Genomic DNA, 15672 nt, shown 5'->3' with positions numbered 1-15672 from the left:
AGCACACCCCTGACCCCTGACTTCATCTGACCTAGCAGAATACTAAACATGGCATGAAACAAAAAATCGTGTAAAAGCATGAGCAAAATGACATTAAGATAAAGTGATATTTGCCATACTCTCACATACTGCCACAATTCGTTATGCAGATACCCGAGCTGGTGTGGGGCAGAACATAGACAGAGCTCAAACCCAAAGCTTAGTTGATGCAGAAAATAAGTATCTGCCTTATGTGGTGTGTTCATGCTGGTGGTGGGTTAACAGACAAACCCACACATTTCACAGCAATCAACTTGATTAATCTCTTGTTGATCTGAATCCAAACAGTTCTACAAAAATCAAGCAAGTCACCGGAACCACACCAATTACCACCTGCAAAGAAATTGACCATTACGCTGGGGATATTCAAATCCCACCTGCCCCATTCCCCCACCAATTGTATAAACATTCAAACTATTGCTACAAAAACACGTAGGAAGATCTGTTGAGCTATATTTGCTGGTGCAAAGTTGTTCTGAAGAGATGTCCACAAGTGTAATTCTACCAGTTTCTGATCCCCACTTTCTCATCTGAACCAAATTTGGATGGCAAGCTGGGGCAGAAAAAAAGTCTTACATGTATTCTAGAAAGACTATTAAACATTTACAGTCTATATGAGAGAAGAATAAACAACTGACAAAGTCCTGATTTGAATAATGCATAGGTCCCTTTCACCCTTAGAAACATTAAAAGAGAAGCTGTGAGTGATAGAGACAGAGTACCATGGGTAGCGGATCGCTTTTTCACTTCTAAAGCTCCTGATTTACATCCACGCAAAATCATCAGCAACATACACTTTTCATTAGCTGCAACGCTGATAAATCATATTTTCGGTTTCAGTCCAGTTCGTATCTGCCAGAATAACACCTCACACCACCACCACCACGCCTGATGAGGAGCCTGAGGACAGGCACAGGCTGCTGGGACCTCCAGGGCTCAGCTTAGGCAGAATTTAGCTTTCCTCTTGGATGCTTTCTGTGTTTCTCCACAAGCTTCCTTCTACTGAGAGAAGGCTAGCAATAGGACTTACGGCAGCTAGTTTTAGTTAAAGCTACTCCTTCCCTGTGGTTAGTACAGTGTAAACATAGCCATGAATGTGTCTGTAAAACATACTGTAGGCAGTACCGTGTCTATAAAATTTACTGTAGGCTCTGCTAACACTCCAAATAACCCCACAACTGTATGTTTCTATAGCATAGCATCATGTCTGAGCAAGTAAACCCTGCGAAGAGCCACGATATATTTGTTTGGGCTCTGAGCCAGATGAAAATGGCCACACAGCATCTGGTCATCTCAGCATGTGGGCACAACATGCTTATATAGCCATATGCCATATAGGCACAGCTGATCTTCTCAACATTGGAAGACTTCTTTTCATGGCAAGACTGAAGCCCATGGGTAGGTGATGCGAAAGAGAAAGATTGTCCCTTCCCTGAAAACAGGACTTAGTGCTCAAGCACTGTCAGTCAGGCATCACAGCATGGTCTGCATTCAGGTGAAAAATATCAGAGGTGAAATGTGTTGATACGTGCATCAAACGGGACATAACGTAGCAGGGAGTGTATCTGGAGAACTCGTGGGAGGTGAGGGGTTACAGTGATACGATAAAAGATACACATGGCATTCTCAAAATCCTCCAGCTCCATTGAGCACATGTAGATTGATAACCAGCATGATTTTTCTGGTAATTTTATGCTGTAGACGTATGAACAATATCTCACCAGTGGATAATATCAGTTGTCGGTTATATACATGTTTTATAACAACCAGAACACTCTTTTTCAAAAAGCCATTGGTGGTTGGCTTTGATTTTTTTTCTGCAGCAAAGCTTGATTTCCCACTCTCTTTCCCTTTGTGTTTCAAGCTCATGGAAGCTAACTGCAGAGAAAGTAAAAAGGTATTCAACACACTAGACAAAATAATTAGGAAAATATTGTACCATTTTAAAATGTTTTGTTGGTATTAAAAGTGCAGCTTGTTTATTACCCTTAAAACGAAGGCAAGTGCCCTGTGTTCAGCTATAGAAATCTGATGCCTGACAAAATAACATCAAATAATAAAGAACCACTTTCAGAAAAGGACAAGCAATGTAACAGGTATATAAGCTTCAGTCAGAACACACATTATACGTATTTTTTAACAAAATTTTATGCAGCAAGTAATGCAGAATGCTCTTAACTTGAAAAAGGTAACATCAGTAGTAAGTGCTGCAACAAGTCTGCGCTGAAGTTGAAGTAGTCTCTTCCTATGTTTTTGGTCCTTTTAGCTGCGTGACACAATTTTCCACATTTCACAGAGAGTCATTATATCATCTTCTTGATATGTTTTTGCTACAACAACTCCCTGTGATTTCTAGAACCACTAGAGGTAAGATTTGGTTCCCATGACGATGCTGAACTGCCGCTGTCAGGACAGTTTCAGGGAACCCTTGAAGACAAAACGTAACAACCACCACAGGGGATCAACCCAAATGACCACCCAGACCAATATCTGTGCCCAACAACAGCCCAGCTAAAAACTTGAGAAAAAGAAAAATGGAAAAGGAAAGGACAAGTGTGACATGATCCTTCCCCTGGTCCACCATACCTGCTTCCAAAAATGAACTGCTGGAAAGCAACAGAGGTTATGGCTGCATTCAACTACACGTGAAAGTCATGGCTACTAATAGCTATTGACAACTAAGTTCAAAGAGATCACAGGGAAACCCATGCTCCAAATAACAACCTAACAACTCTTAATTTAATTACAGAAAAATATATTAAAAAATACAAAAAATATAAAAATCTATCCTAGATGGGAAACATATAAAAAATTCTCTTGGAACATATTTTCTTACAGAACTGAAGAAATTCAAGGTGGGAAGTTCTTCTCTAAAAGTTTAGGAATAACATTTGTCTTTCAGGAGTGTTGACAGGGTTACAGCACAATGCTGTCAATAAGCATCCCCGTTGACATCAGGGAGAATGATCCAGGTCGATTACTTGATGTTCTGATATCTTAACATGAATATGACTATCTAATTCAAATCACTTCTTTGACAAATTAAACATATTTTTTCAAAATCTACCAAATTTGAAAAGTGTCGATAAATCACCTAATGTGGGAAACCCAATTTATTTTGGTCTCTTTCCCATTCATTATTGTCAAACAGGACTCTGAATAAAAAACTAAGATACTTCACCTTGCAATGTAAACATGCTAATATGGTGCTGTATACCTATACTTTTGAAATATCCCCCTGGATTTTAAATAATTTGTACATATTTCACAACTAACAATATATTTTTTAACAGCAACTTTGCAAACTCAACTCAGGATCTGGAAAAAAATGTGTGCTGCTTACTGCAGTGAATTGTTAGCTGACTTATTTGTTTACAAGCCTAACACCATATAATAAATAGCAAGCTTGGTAGGAAAAAATCATACTTTTGTTGAAAGAGAAATAAAAAAGATGCTATAATCAAATGCAGATAATGGCAGTCCAAAATTGTTATGTTGTGGGCATCCATTACACAGAAGGACAATAGAAAGTAACACTCCTACAAAGTCTTTTTTTCCCCATAACCATAGAAAAAGATCTCCGCCTAAAGTCATTCTTACTTCACTATACTCATATTTGGAAAATTTTCATTTTTTTTTCCCCCCTGTTAATCCTGATCTTACTTCAGACATTGTTCAAGGACAAATCCTTGCCCCTCCTGGGCCTCCACTTAAACAGCAGGAATTTTGCTTGCATGACAATAAGAAGAATTGAAGAAAATTATCTTCATTTTTGTGAAGTTAGTCATCTAAGAGATAAGGGCAGATGAGTAGCGCTGCACTCTGACGCAGGACAGGTAGCTGCACTGTTTCTCCTCCCTACGTGCCTGGATTATATCAGTAAAGCACACTGCATGGAACTTGAAAACCTCAGAAAACATGGGCTTTGCTCTGCAACTACTTGCTAATACAAACTGAATTCTGCATTTTTTCCTCTCAGCAAAATTGTGGATTAATTAAAAACTAAAATATAATTTTGCTACAAAACATAGAACAGGAGGAAAAATTGCCCACAGTGAGGCATAAAGGAAGCGATTTAGACAAATAAGAGCTGTTCCCAGACCTCTGCACAAACCTTGGGCTGAACGTGACATTTAATTTTTTTTTTGATCAGCACTCTTGTATTTCATACAGTGCTTTATCCACACCCCTCCTATTCTCCTGTTCCTAGAAGAAGCACAGCTAGAAATATAAATTAAAAGGTTATTCTTGCATACCTCACATTTGGTTAGAGTTAGGAACTGCTGAAAGTGATATGAGGGAGTTTATTCTCGCAGGTTTTTGAGCCTGAAATTCTTGTTGTTTCCTGCCTTTGCAAGAACCTCAGAGGCAACTGGTTCTTAAAAAGTGATGGCTATTTTGCTTGTCATTGGAAAAGAGTGAAACTGTTTTGACGGTCTAAACTACGGCTTGGAACTTCTAAATAACTCATTATATATCTGAATGTATGAAGGATAACGTTGAAAACAATTCACAGTAACCAGCATGATACTAAAGACTGTTCTCCCCTGGGCTTCACACCCAGCAGGTGCCTACACTAGCTGCCCAATATAGCACAACGCATGTCACAAAACTGCAGGAAAGATTCATGGCGTGGTTTGGTTTTGCCACACCGCACAACTGAGTCTCACCCATTACTGCTGATAAATCCCGTATCAGTATATAGGGACCTATACTACCTATACTTCTGAAAGCAGAAAGTATCGACCCTCTCTTACAGTACAACCCTTGTGTCTACATAGCGTTGCATACTCCAGGAGCAATAACATTTAGCAAAGTGATTCTGAATTTCGTTAGGCTAATCCTCTCTGCCTACACACTCACGCAATATCCTACCAGGGTGGAAAAGGAGCTTCCAACCATATACATATCGTGCTGGCAAAAGCAGCATGAGTTTGATTTCTCAGAGCTATTCCCATGAGGTGGTGTGCAGCGTAGTCACAAACAGTGGCTCTGAGTGACATTTCTCACCTTTAATATCTCCGAAAAATGCAGCACTTCCGAGGCAGATGGCAGGCTACACTCCCAAAGAGGCAACTTCACAGGAAGCCTTCGCTCTGCGTGGGGATGCTACGTAGGGGAGCTGCACTTTTGCTCTTCTGTTATTTCCACCTGCTTTTTTCCTCCAAGTTTCATCACTTGTACGTTATCCCATTCATATTTTACTTTCCCAAGTCAAAAGCTGTCTGCTCCATTTGATGTCCTTCAAAGGGTGCTCACATGAAGTCACTCACAAGAAGGTCACCCAAAGCCTTTCCATTGAAGCATTTGTGTTTGCCACTTGTTTGTTAAGTTATCAGTGCTCCGTATGTTCTAAGTAGTGATAAACGCACCCAACACTGCGGAATCTCAAGAAAGGTGATGGGAATGGTTGAATTTCAGAACACAGGTTTTCATGCAACTGTGAGAAGATTTGAGAGCAAATGGTAGTACTAACAAAACAACATTTTTGTTTACTGCATCAGAGCAACAAGTTACACTTGAGGAATGACATTCTTAACAGTGTCATGAAAAAGCGTTGTTTACTTTTCAAGAAGTAAATTTTAACCCAAATGTGATCAGAAAGCACAAAAAATTCTTACTTCTTTTTTTTTTTCCCCAGAGAAACATCTATGCTTACACTCCAGTATCACAACCAAAAATGACCATATCTTCACGGTTGGTGTCTTTTTTGCCTACCCAGTGATTCCATAAATCAAGACCATTTTGGTAGATTCTATACTGATTTTTTGAAATAGAAAACCTTTATATAACTAGCCAATTGATGTGGAATAATCAATTCCCCCTCATAGTCCATGATCACTATACTGGCCATGGTATACTGGGCAAATGTAGCAGTGGTCCCTGTCAGGTTTGCAAACCAGTCCCAAGAGGAGCACAGCGAGATTACAATCTTCCTATGAATCCATCTATGAGTCATTCTCCTAGATTTACCTGGAATTACTATGCTGTCTTTATTAAACGTGATACTAAGCAGGAATCTTGTTGAAACATCGAATAAAAACTGTGCGGCTGGCAACACTGGATATGTTGAAGGAAAAAGTCATCAGCCACTTGCATATCTGCTAACCACAGGAATACACTACTGCAAGATGGATTATCCATATTATTGATACCACATTGGTGTAACTGTAATGGAAAATTATATGGGTTTTCTTTTTGTCTTTTTCACTATTTTTTCTCAATGCATCACTGACAGTATTAATAAAAAACTGTTCTTGTTTGAAATGGAGTGGCCTAGAAAATATATAAACTGATGCCAGTGTGTCTGCTACAGAGGAGAGGATCCCAGTGGGCTCCCTTTATAAGATTTTTCCAGTATGGGTCAACTGTTGCAATATTCAGCAACCTAAATATCATTAAAGGAGTTATTGCCTACTGTGTCCTTTCCTATCTAACACCTTTTTGAGCAATACATATTTTTGAGTATCCCACTGATCTTGCTTGTTCTTGGAAAACATCCTGGCAATCTGCAGAAATGAATCTCATTGCAGCATTGCTGTTTTCCATGGCGAGACAGTCCATGCTACAAAGTGGTGTGTTCACCTGGCTCACTCTACACCACATTTCTACTTCCTGACTCCTCTGCACGGTTAAAAGAGACATTTACTTCATATATGATTTTGCTGGTAAAGTTAAGATCCCCATTACGTGAAAGTTTCAGAAATGTAGGCTCATTTTAAGAACAAATCTCTCTATGATCTGGCACAAAGTCAGTGTCATGAAAGACACTGATAGCAAAGGATGATTCTCTTCTGGAGCTGCAAGATATATTTTGAAAATAGGAAACAGATTATAAAGTTTATTTACTTATGCTTTTAAAGCGTTTAATACAGAACCCCTCCTCATTGGCACTGGGGAGAGTCAACAGCAGTTCAGTCTTTGCTGAGACCCAGAAGAGACCCTGCCCTTGAGCAGACACTTTCCTCTAACTCCTTGCAATTTAGGCTGACTACATGAAATACCATTTGTCACTGCAATGCACTGTCAATTAGCATATGCAAATGATGAACAAAAATATGCAAACCATATGTAAATCACACTTACTTTTAAAAAGGCTTGCTTAAAGAGGGGGATGTAGCTGTCACTTTTAACAATAGCAAACACCTAGTAGCAAACGCCTACATGTGAAACTACTAAAAAGACACAGTAGTGATGCAGTGTTGGAGAACATCTGAACCTACATCCTCTTTCAATACACAAAATAAGTTTATATTATTTTTTTTTGTACATTTGTTCATGGTGCATTGCACACATATGCCTACTAGTGAATGCTTTAAAACAGGATAGCTGGAAACATTGCAACAGATAAGCTTTCAGAGAACAACTTTTCCTCCTAAATATGTAGGTGAGCAGAGATGTGAGAGAGATGGTAGGTACTAAAAGACCCTTGTACCATGAATAAAAAGGAAAGACTTGTCTTGCATTATTATGTCAGTGTTTTCCTGTGAGAAGTGGAGCCCTAAAGTGGAATCATCGACTTATAATTAGCCCAAAGTCTTCCGTAATTTATCATCATTTTCCCTTGGAAATCTTGAAAGCAAAATTCAAAGCCTCTCCCAAGTCTTCTATGTCTTATGGTGCACCATAAACTGGGGGCAATTATGTCATCAAGAAGCAAGTAATTATTTTCACTCATGTCATAAAGATCGGTACTGAACACGTGGCAAACTGAAACACAAAGCTTACTGCAAATACTGAAAATACTGCTCTTATGGCCTAGTTCCTAAGCTACACCCAGTTTGGTAGAAGTAGGACAGGAAATATTATTGAAATACAGCAGCAGCATTCCAAGAGGGAAAAGCTCATCCCTCTTGATTACAGGCAAACACAAGTGGTAGGGACAGCAGGAGCAATGCCAGAGCAGCCGTAGCTGCTTGCTGTCCTCCCAACGGGAGTCACAGCCCACAGGAGACACCACAATGGCCCTTGTGAAGAGTCCTGCTCCAAACGAGGGCGTGGTGGTGGCTGAAGCTGACTTGGCAAGGCAGGGGGTGACAAAAGCCCCCTCTGAAGTCAGTCACCTCCAGAGGAAGAGCCGTAGGAAGCAGCAAGAATGGTCACTTTTAAAACAACTACAGTTGTCTCCACATGTGACTGTGCTCTAACAGTGTGGTTTGCAACTGTTATTTTATCCTAATTTCAGCTAACTGTTTTGTAGGAATTGATGGCTGAATAAGAAATGCAACAGCTGCCTATATGGCTGAACAAATTATACTCTGCTGTAATACTTTCTTAACTCGGCCACACACTATGGCTGAAATACTTGATTGCTAAATTGATTTTTCATTAATTTAATCTTCAAGGATTATTCTTACTCTGAAGCTGGACCACACACAATAAAAACAGACATTTTATTAGTCATATAGTCATAGGGCACATAGGGAAAAACGCACGTGCCCTGGCTGATGAATCCTGGCTGATTTTTTGTCGTTCCAATGCCAGTTTGCAGAACACAATTACTTCATCACAGTTGCTCCAATAGAAGTGAAAAGAAATTTGAGTCCCATTAGTCCTTTTAAAAAATCTTGATATTGAAAATATGAAACTACTTGGTAGAGATTATTAAATAGCTATAGTAAAAAAAAAAATCCAATACTGAAACTTTAAATTAAGAAAGGCTCTTTCTCATTTCAGGAGACATTTGTTATCAGGAAGACAGTGTGTCCTGAAAGTGGTCTGTAATAGTTTCACAGTAAATAAATGCTTTTAAAACCATGGAATGTGATTACTGTAAAACACATCGCTGTAAAAAAATTATAATCAATTAACAAAAGGTCTTTAAAACAAGACACTTTACAAATACATGTCACTGAAACTACTCACACAAATAAATGTTTGTGGGAGAGCAAGAGGGTGACCTTAATGCTTTTTCAGTGAAAACTTCCTAGGAAGCAACTACACCTAATTCAGTGAATAAGAGACATGGTCAGCAACACACATTAGTGGTCAGTGCAATCCATCTCAAAACTCCTGCTTGGTAATATTTTCAAATTACCTCTGTTTTCTGACAGTCACCGTTTTGCAGGTCTTCACTATCCCAGCCAAAGCAAAGCAGCAGAACACTGCTGACCTCCTCACAAACTAGAGATGCCAATTTTATTTCTAAGGTTAATATTCTCCCTTTTGGCGAGATTTTCCTTTCATTTCTGAGAGTAACCCAGGCCCAAAAGACTTCAACATGATGCCCATAAACTAATGAATTAATCAGCTACACCAGAAACATCAAAAGCCCTCGACCGACCTGAAACGAGTAATGCCTCAACCAGCTTAGACCCACCAAGGACCTGACTTTTAACACCAGATCTTTAAAAAAGGAAATGGAGGAGAAATAGAGGAAAAACTAGCTTCTGTGTCATTTTGTCTCCATATTATGGGTATATAAGAATCGTAACAGCTTGTGTGATGAAGGTGTGAGGAAAGGAAGTGTAGTAATAAAAAAGACATAGATGGTTCTTGACATATGTCCCTTTTGCTGCCTAGCAACATGTCAGTGTACTGCACTCTTTTTATGTTTCAACTTTCTGCAAAAAAGATGCTTATACTGGAAGAAATGTTTCTCTGCAGAACCCTGTGCACAAGCTACTGCAGTGTCCGTAATGGTGAAGCAGCGGATACTTTGCACTGAAGAGAGCCCACATCATTCTGTAATTGTAACACTAAAATATTTTTCAAACAAGTCTTCTCCAGTAGTGTCAGCCAGGCTAATCCAAGATGCTTCCCCATAAGAATTTTCTTCTACTTTCTTTTAATAACAACACTCGTCATTTAAAGTGCTCTATTAAAACATAACACCCCCGCCTCCCTGTCCATTACTATAGGGCAGTAATGTGAAGAACCACTTCACATTTGAAATTAGATAACTGCACTTGCCTTGTTCACCAGAGACTCCTTCTTTTTTTGCACATACTTTTAAATTATTTTTATTTCCTAAAGTCAGAAAATAAAGCCAGCCCATTACAAATATTTTAATAGCAAAACTGTCCAGTATAGTTAATTGTTACTGACAGTCATCTAAAGATCAACAGTTATAGCTTCCCCAAACCTTCATGTTTATTATACTGCTAGAAATGATGGGCATTTGAATTTCTACTGCTGAAATTAACATTGCAAGGATTGTAACCTCCAAGAAGTTCCTTTTATATTCCGAGCCAAATTAAACCTCTGACTTAAGTAAAACTTACTACCACACTGTTCCAGTGAATTAGATGTGGGAGTGAACCTACAATGGATAGAGCAGACACTATATTTTTCATCTTTTTAAAGGTTTGCACTCATATCAGCAAAGAAGAGCTGAGTTTTACTGGTATTAAAAGTGGTTTATGTCTTCTTAGAGGCCCAGCAGTTTTATTTACACTCATTTTGTTTTTCCTTTGCCAAAAATATGCAATGTAGCATTAACATAAATGAAAATAATTCCATATTATTTTTTTTTTTTTTTTAGAATACAATCCAGGTTTTGTACAACCTAAATTACCCCTAATAAATACATACATCTTCTGAGTCTGAGTACTTCTGAGCAATGTTTTAGATATGAAGAGGATACCTGAGTACTTTTGAGCAACATTTTAGGTAGGAAAGAGGATACCGCTAAAGGAAAGGTTGCATCTTGCTGTTCAGTATCAATCTGAGGATAAATAAACTAGCATGGCAAGCTGTGCCATATACAATGCACACATAGGTGATTAACAGCAATGAAGAACATAAAACCTCATAAATCTGCAGATTTAGTCCCCTACAGACTCAGCAAATCACATCATATAATCTTTTCCACAACCTTACTGAGCTTTGTCTTAAGCCTGGTCCGTTTCTACCTCCACTGCTGCTACTGATTCAGACCCCATTGATCTGACAACTAGAAATGTCCTTCTAATTTCCAGCCTATATTCAGTCACAGCTGTTTGTTTCAGTGTCAAGTGCCATTTTTCTCCCACGCTGGTATGTCCTCCCCTGAAGAGCATGTGGACAACAATCCAGCCTCCTCTCAACCTCATATTACCGGACTAAACAAGCCACAACCTTTTACTTTGTTTGCATAACATAAGCTTCTGTATCATCCTAATCATGCCTATAACCCTTCCTATGCTTGCTCCACCTGGATTTCATTTTTCTTAAAAACGGGTGCCTGGTTCTTCAAAAGCCAGCTCTGCCATGCTGCTACAACATTAACGTTTCCCAGGCTCTGCAGGTAATATCTCATTTGATACTTTCTAGGATCACATCGCTTTCTTCACAGCTGTATCACATCGGTGACTCATAGTTATTCTATGACTGATTGTTACACACAGGTCTTTTGCCTCCTCTGTCATTTTCAACTGATAAGTCTCTAGCAGAAATTCTTTTTAGCAGCCCTTAAGTGCCATCCATACTTTTAAATTTCATCTCATTTCTATTACTTGAGTCCTCAAGGTCAGAACATTTTTCCTGTGCAATATTCTGATCATCCTTTATATTAATGATGCCTCACAACATTTTGCCACCACCAAATTCCATTCCTCTACTTCTGCATTTTGTGCCAACATCATTAATTAAAATGTTAAGTAAGTCAAGTCCTCTAGATTGATCCTCAAAAAATTCTGCTGATATCTTCCTTCCAGTGTGACAGTTCTCCATTTAATATAAACTGTTGTCATCTCCTTTTTATTCAGTTCCATTCCATTCTGCAGTAGTGCTACTGTCATCCACCTTGTTGAACTGGACTAATAATTTCCCATGTGTGTTCCTGTGTCAAATGCTGAACTCCAAAGAATATCAGATGTACCACATTTCCTGTATCTAGGTATCAGTGTAGTTTGGGGACCCATGAAATAAATACAACTTCTTTACAAGAAATTAATTAACACATTAAATAATCAGCTATTAACCAGCAGTGATCTAAAACAGTTGTAGGAAAAAGGATAACTTATGTAGATTTGATACAGAGCCTTAGAATACGTGTTGCACAAAATAAACATTGTTATATGAATTTGTGCTTTAAACACAATTATCTACTTAGATCTATTAACAAACTAAGCATTCCTGCATCTTCACAATAAAAGAAGTGGAAAAGCACAGATCTGTGAGAATATATCAGGCTTCTCATAGAAGATGTAGCATAGCAAGAAAAAGCTATTGTAAGTGCTAGGCAGATAAACAACAAAGGACAAATACATGAATTTCTGCTCCTCAAAGAGATAACACATTTTCCAGGCTGGTTAGAGACTCAATTAGAGATTGATTAGCATTGTGCTCTAGCAGGGTTATTGAGCTTGCTATTGCTAGAAAGCCAGTCAACATTGCGGGAAGATCTGTAGCTCTTAGCCTACATTCAGTACTTAATAAGTGGCTGTGGAAAGAGTTCTGGAAGATGTCCTGCACCACTGGACCCAGTGTTTCCTGGAGATTTTTAGATCTTTACTGGCAAACTGTGAACTGATAATAAGGATGTTTCCGAGAGCAGGTAAGTAAATTAACACACCTCTCTGTAATTGAAAGAAACGTCTGACCAGACTGTAATACTGCACCTTGCCCTAACTTTGAAAGGATCTGCAAGCAACAAATAAGGCAGTGTGCTGTCTAATCCAATGGGATACTCTCAGCGAAAGACCGACCAGGCCCAGCCCAGAGGCCAGCTGTCCCTCCTGGGATTGCCTCAATGCCTCCTCCTGCTCTCTGGAGCTCCGTGGCCTCCTGTTTGTCACGTGCGGGGAGTGCTCATGCCCTCTGTGACACGATGGAGGCTGCTTACATGTCCCAGCATGGCTCAAGAGGCACATGTGACAGGCGTGTGGCCGCCACATGGTTGATTCCTACTTTACCTGGATCACAGGACAACCACATCTGTAGTCAGACAACAGGACAGGAGCCACCAAACACTTCCCAAAGGGCCTCTATAGACTACTCCAGCCAAAAGGCTGGAAATACTGCCAAGAATATGTCAATCTATCAACACTAGCTACACCAGCTCCCTCCAGAATACTACACTAAGGTCAGTTGTGCAGCCTTAGCTCCAAATCACTTAAAGATCTGGGTGTAGGATGTTTAAAAGACTGTTTAAAGCTCAGGAGTGATGACCCTTTTCCTCTGGTGCAATGTCACTCTCTATCACATGAATAAAGTTAGTTTCTGCAGCAGCTCCCTTCTCTCCTCAGGTAAGACTGAGACATACGCTTCCAGGCTTAGAGAGCAGGTTTTGAATTTATTTCCTTCACTCTGGACTTTGTTATTATAAACCTGTGATGTAAAATGTTTCTACAATTTAAATATGGCCTATTCGTGACAGTGAATGGGTTCCTTGTCATCATTGAACTAAATTTAATCTTGTTTCTCAGAATCATTACAGAACACTGCAAAATGCTGCTGCCACCTCAGAGATTATTTAGTTATTGAAATTAGTCAAGACCTTCTGGGATACACTATAACATGCATGAAGTCAAAGTTAGAGTTAACATAGCAGGGAAAAAAATAACCTAACCACACGTTTTTTGCAAGAAGAAAAAATCAAGAAATTGATTACAGACCAGAGCAGCAAAATGAAAAAATATATGGTCTGGAGAACGAGTCATGATATTAATTAAAAGATGAAAACTATTGTTTTCTGAATGAACCTATAAGCCAGACTATCAGACAGATTCTATTTTCCCCCTACACTTCCTATATCAGAAGTGAAAATGTTAAGGTCTAATGCCACGTAAGGAACAGCTGAAAGAAACTGAGGAAAATTAGTCATTTCCTAGATTACAATAGCTTTTCTTAGTTTCTGTTAAAATGCTACGCATCAATAGCAATATACAGTATTAATCACAGATACAGTTGAATGTAATACTAACTCATAGTTTTCCTATGTGACAAATTAGACTATATGTCATTTTCTAGAACAGTAACTTGCATGACTGTGGGATTAAACTTCTTCATATGCTTTTGAGCAGCGCTCTTACACTGAACTACAGTACTTTGAGCAGGAAAGTAAATGGGGACGAGCACCAATATTTCTCGCTATGGATGGTGACAACAACAAAAAAATATAAGAGTTCATTACTGCATGAACTTCTCTTAGTATAGGACTAGGTGCCAGCATAATTCCCCATTTGCTGTACAGGGAATATCACTGGAACTTGCACTATCTCTAATGTCAAAGTTGTCTTTGTAACCCATCCTGTGGGCACCTGCATTTTACTGATTTCCCTCCTGGAAGGTAGGGGGTGTTTGCTCATTCAATTTTAAAATTCCTTTCCAACAGAAAAACAAAGCAAACAGGAGGGGAGCACAATCCTGTACAATCATCTTAAGAAAGGCCTAGAATGAAAAAGGAATTAGTTCTGTAACACGTTCCCTCAATTTCTGTGATTTCATGGGAGAGTCGCAGCCCTGGCCTCCCCTCAGGGCCTGGAGGTTTCTCTCCCAGGTGTGCACACACCTCTGTGCCAGCGCCAGGCAGTGCAGCACAAGGTGCTGTTGAGCCAGTTCCTGCTGCTGGACCTCACTTGGCCTCAACATACACAGGTCACATCTGCCAGACCAGGTTCTGAACCCTTGTTGGTGTCTGGTCTCCTGGGGCAGCTTCTAGCAGCAGCCCCTGATATGGCGACTATCCACAGATGCAATATAGTCTCCTGGACAAAATCCTGTTATTAGATTAGCTGAAACTTCTAATAACAAAAACTGCTTTCCTGCAGGAAAAGGTTTGCATGAACTTCATCCACATCCCCTCACAGTGCAGTGGGTGTGAGTTAAATGGGAGAATTTAACTCACCAAGGTAAACTTCTGGTTAACTACTACTTCTCTTTTTCCACTGTTTAATTCTTTTGATAATATAGTCTTAGTTTGCTACGGAAAAAGAATTATTCATGGTTTAAACATATAAATATAATAATGTCAAACAGCATAATGAATCCGTAATCAACATTTAAGCATAAATACCTCACTATTGTATAAACTGTTACCTCATTATTTTATACATATGTCTAAGGATGTACGTCTGTGTACATCTACACAAACATATTCCAAATATAATCATCAACAGATCTTTATTAAAAAACAAACAAAACCCCTTAAAAATCTAACAAGTATTATCACATACATTTTAGAAAAAGTCAAATAACAGGCCAACATGCCAAATAGCTGTCTCAAGGTTTTATATTTGGCACTCAGATGATGAGTAACTTGTACTTAATGGTTGAAGATGTCATCTAAACAGAACGCTCTTCAGATATTTTAAGACATGTAAAATTAAACATACCCTTTCTAATTTACAGATTTTTTCCCCCAGTTATGTCACAAATGGCTATACAATTTAAATAAAATAAATAACTTGCATCTAATTTGCAGATTCATGATGCACAGAGCTCTTTGGAAAATTCTTATGCTCTGCTTTTAGCTTCATACATAATCTGTGAACATGCACATTGTAGCACCACAAAAAATATTCTTACAGGGTTTTTATCCCTCTCAGAGTAGTTTAAAACTCAGAATTCAGGACTTGAGTTTTACATCCTTCCTTGGAAGAATCTTATGTTTATTAGGTTTTAATTTAAATACTCAAAAAATACATTCATTTAAAATCATATGTAGAAAAGTAGCAACTTATACCTGGACAGAACCTATAGGATTAATTA

General features: G+C 38.8%; 1 protein-coding gene across 10 annotated transcripts in view; it reads right to left on the bottom strand.

Annotated features, from left to right (window-relative positions):
• The window catches only part of LDB2 (LIM domain binding 2), a 249774-nt gene that overhangs the window by 94199 nt on the left and 139903 nt on the right, over window positions 1-15672 (bottom strand). Inside the window, exon 1 of one of the 10 annotated variants that reach the window (XM_082050732.1) lies at window positions 7857-7991. The exons of the other annotated variants lie outside the window; for them this stretch is intronic. Coding sequence (XP_081906858.1) covers window positions 7857-7887 — 31 coding nt within the window. The 5' untranslated portion in view covers window positions 7888-7991. Of the gene's footprint in view, window positions 1-7856; window positions 7992-15672 lie in introns of those variants that run through there. 10 annotated transcript variants of the gene reach the window in all.

The sequence above is a fragment of the Streptopelia decaocto genome (assembly GCF_964273445.1).
Source record: "Streptopelia decaocto genome assembly, chromosome: 4".
Classification (NCBI taxonomy): Eukaryota; Metazoa; Chordata; class Aves; order Columbiformes; family Columbidae; genus Streptopelia; species Streptopelia decaocto.
This window is presented reverse-complemented; position numbering and strand designations above follow the sequence as displayed.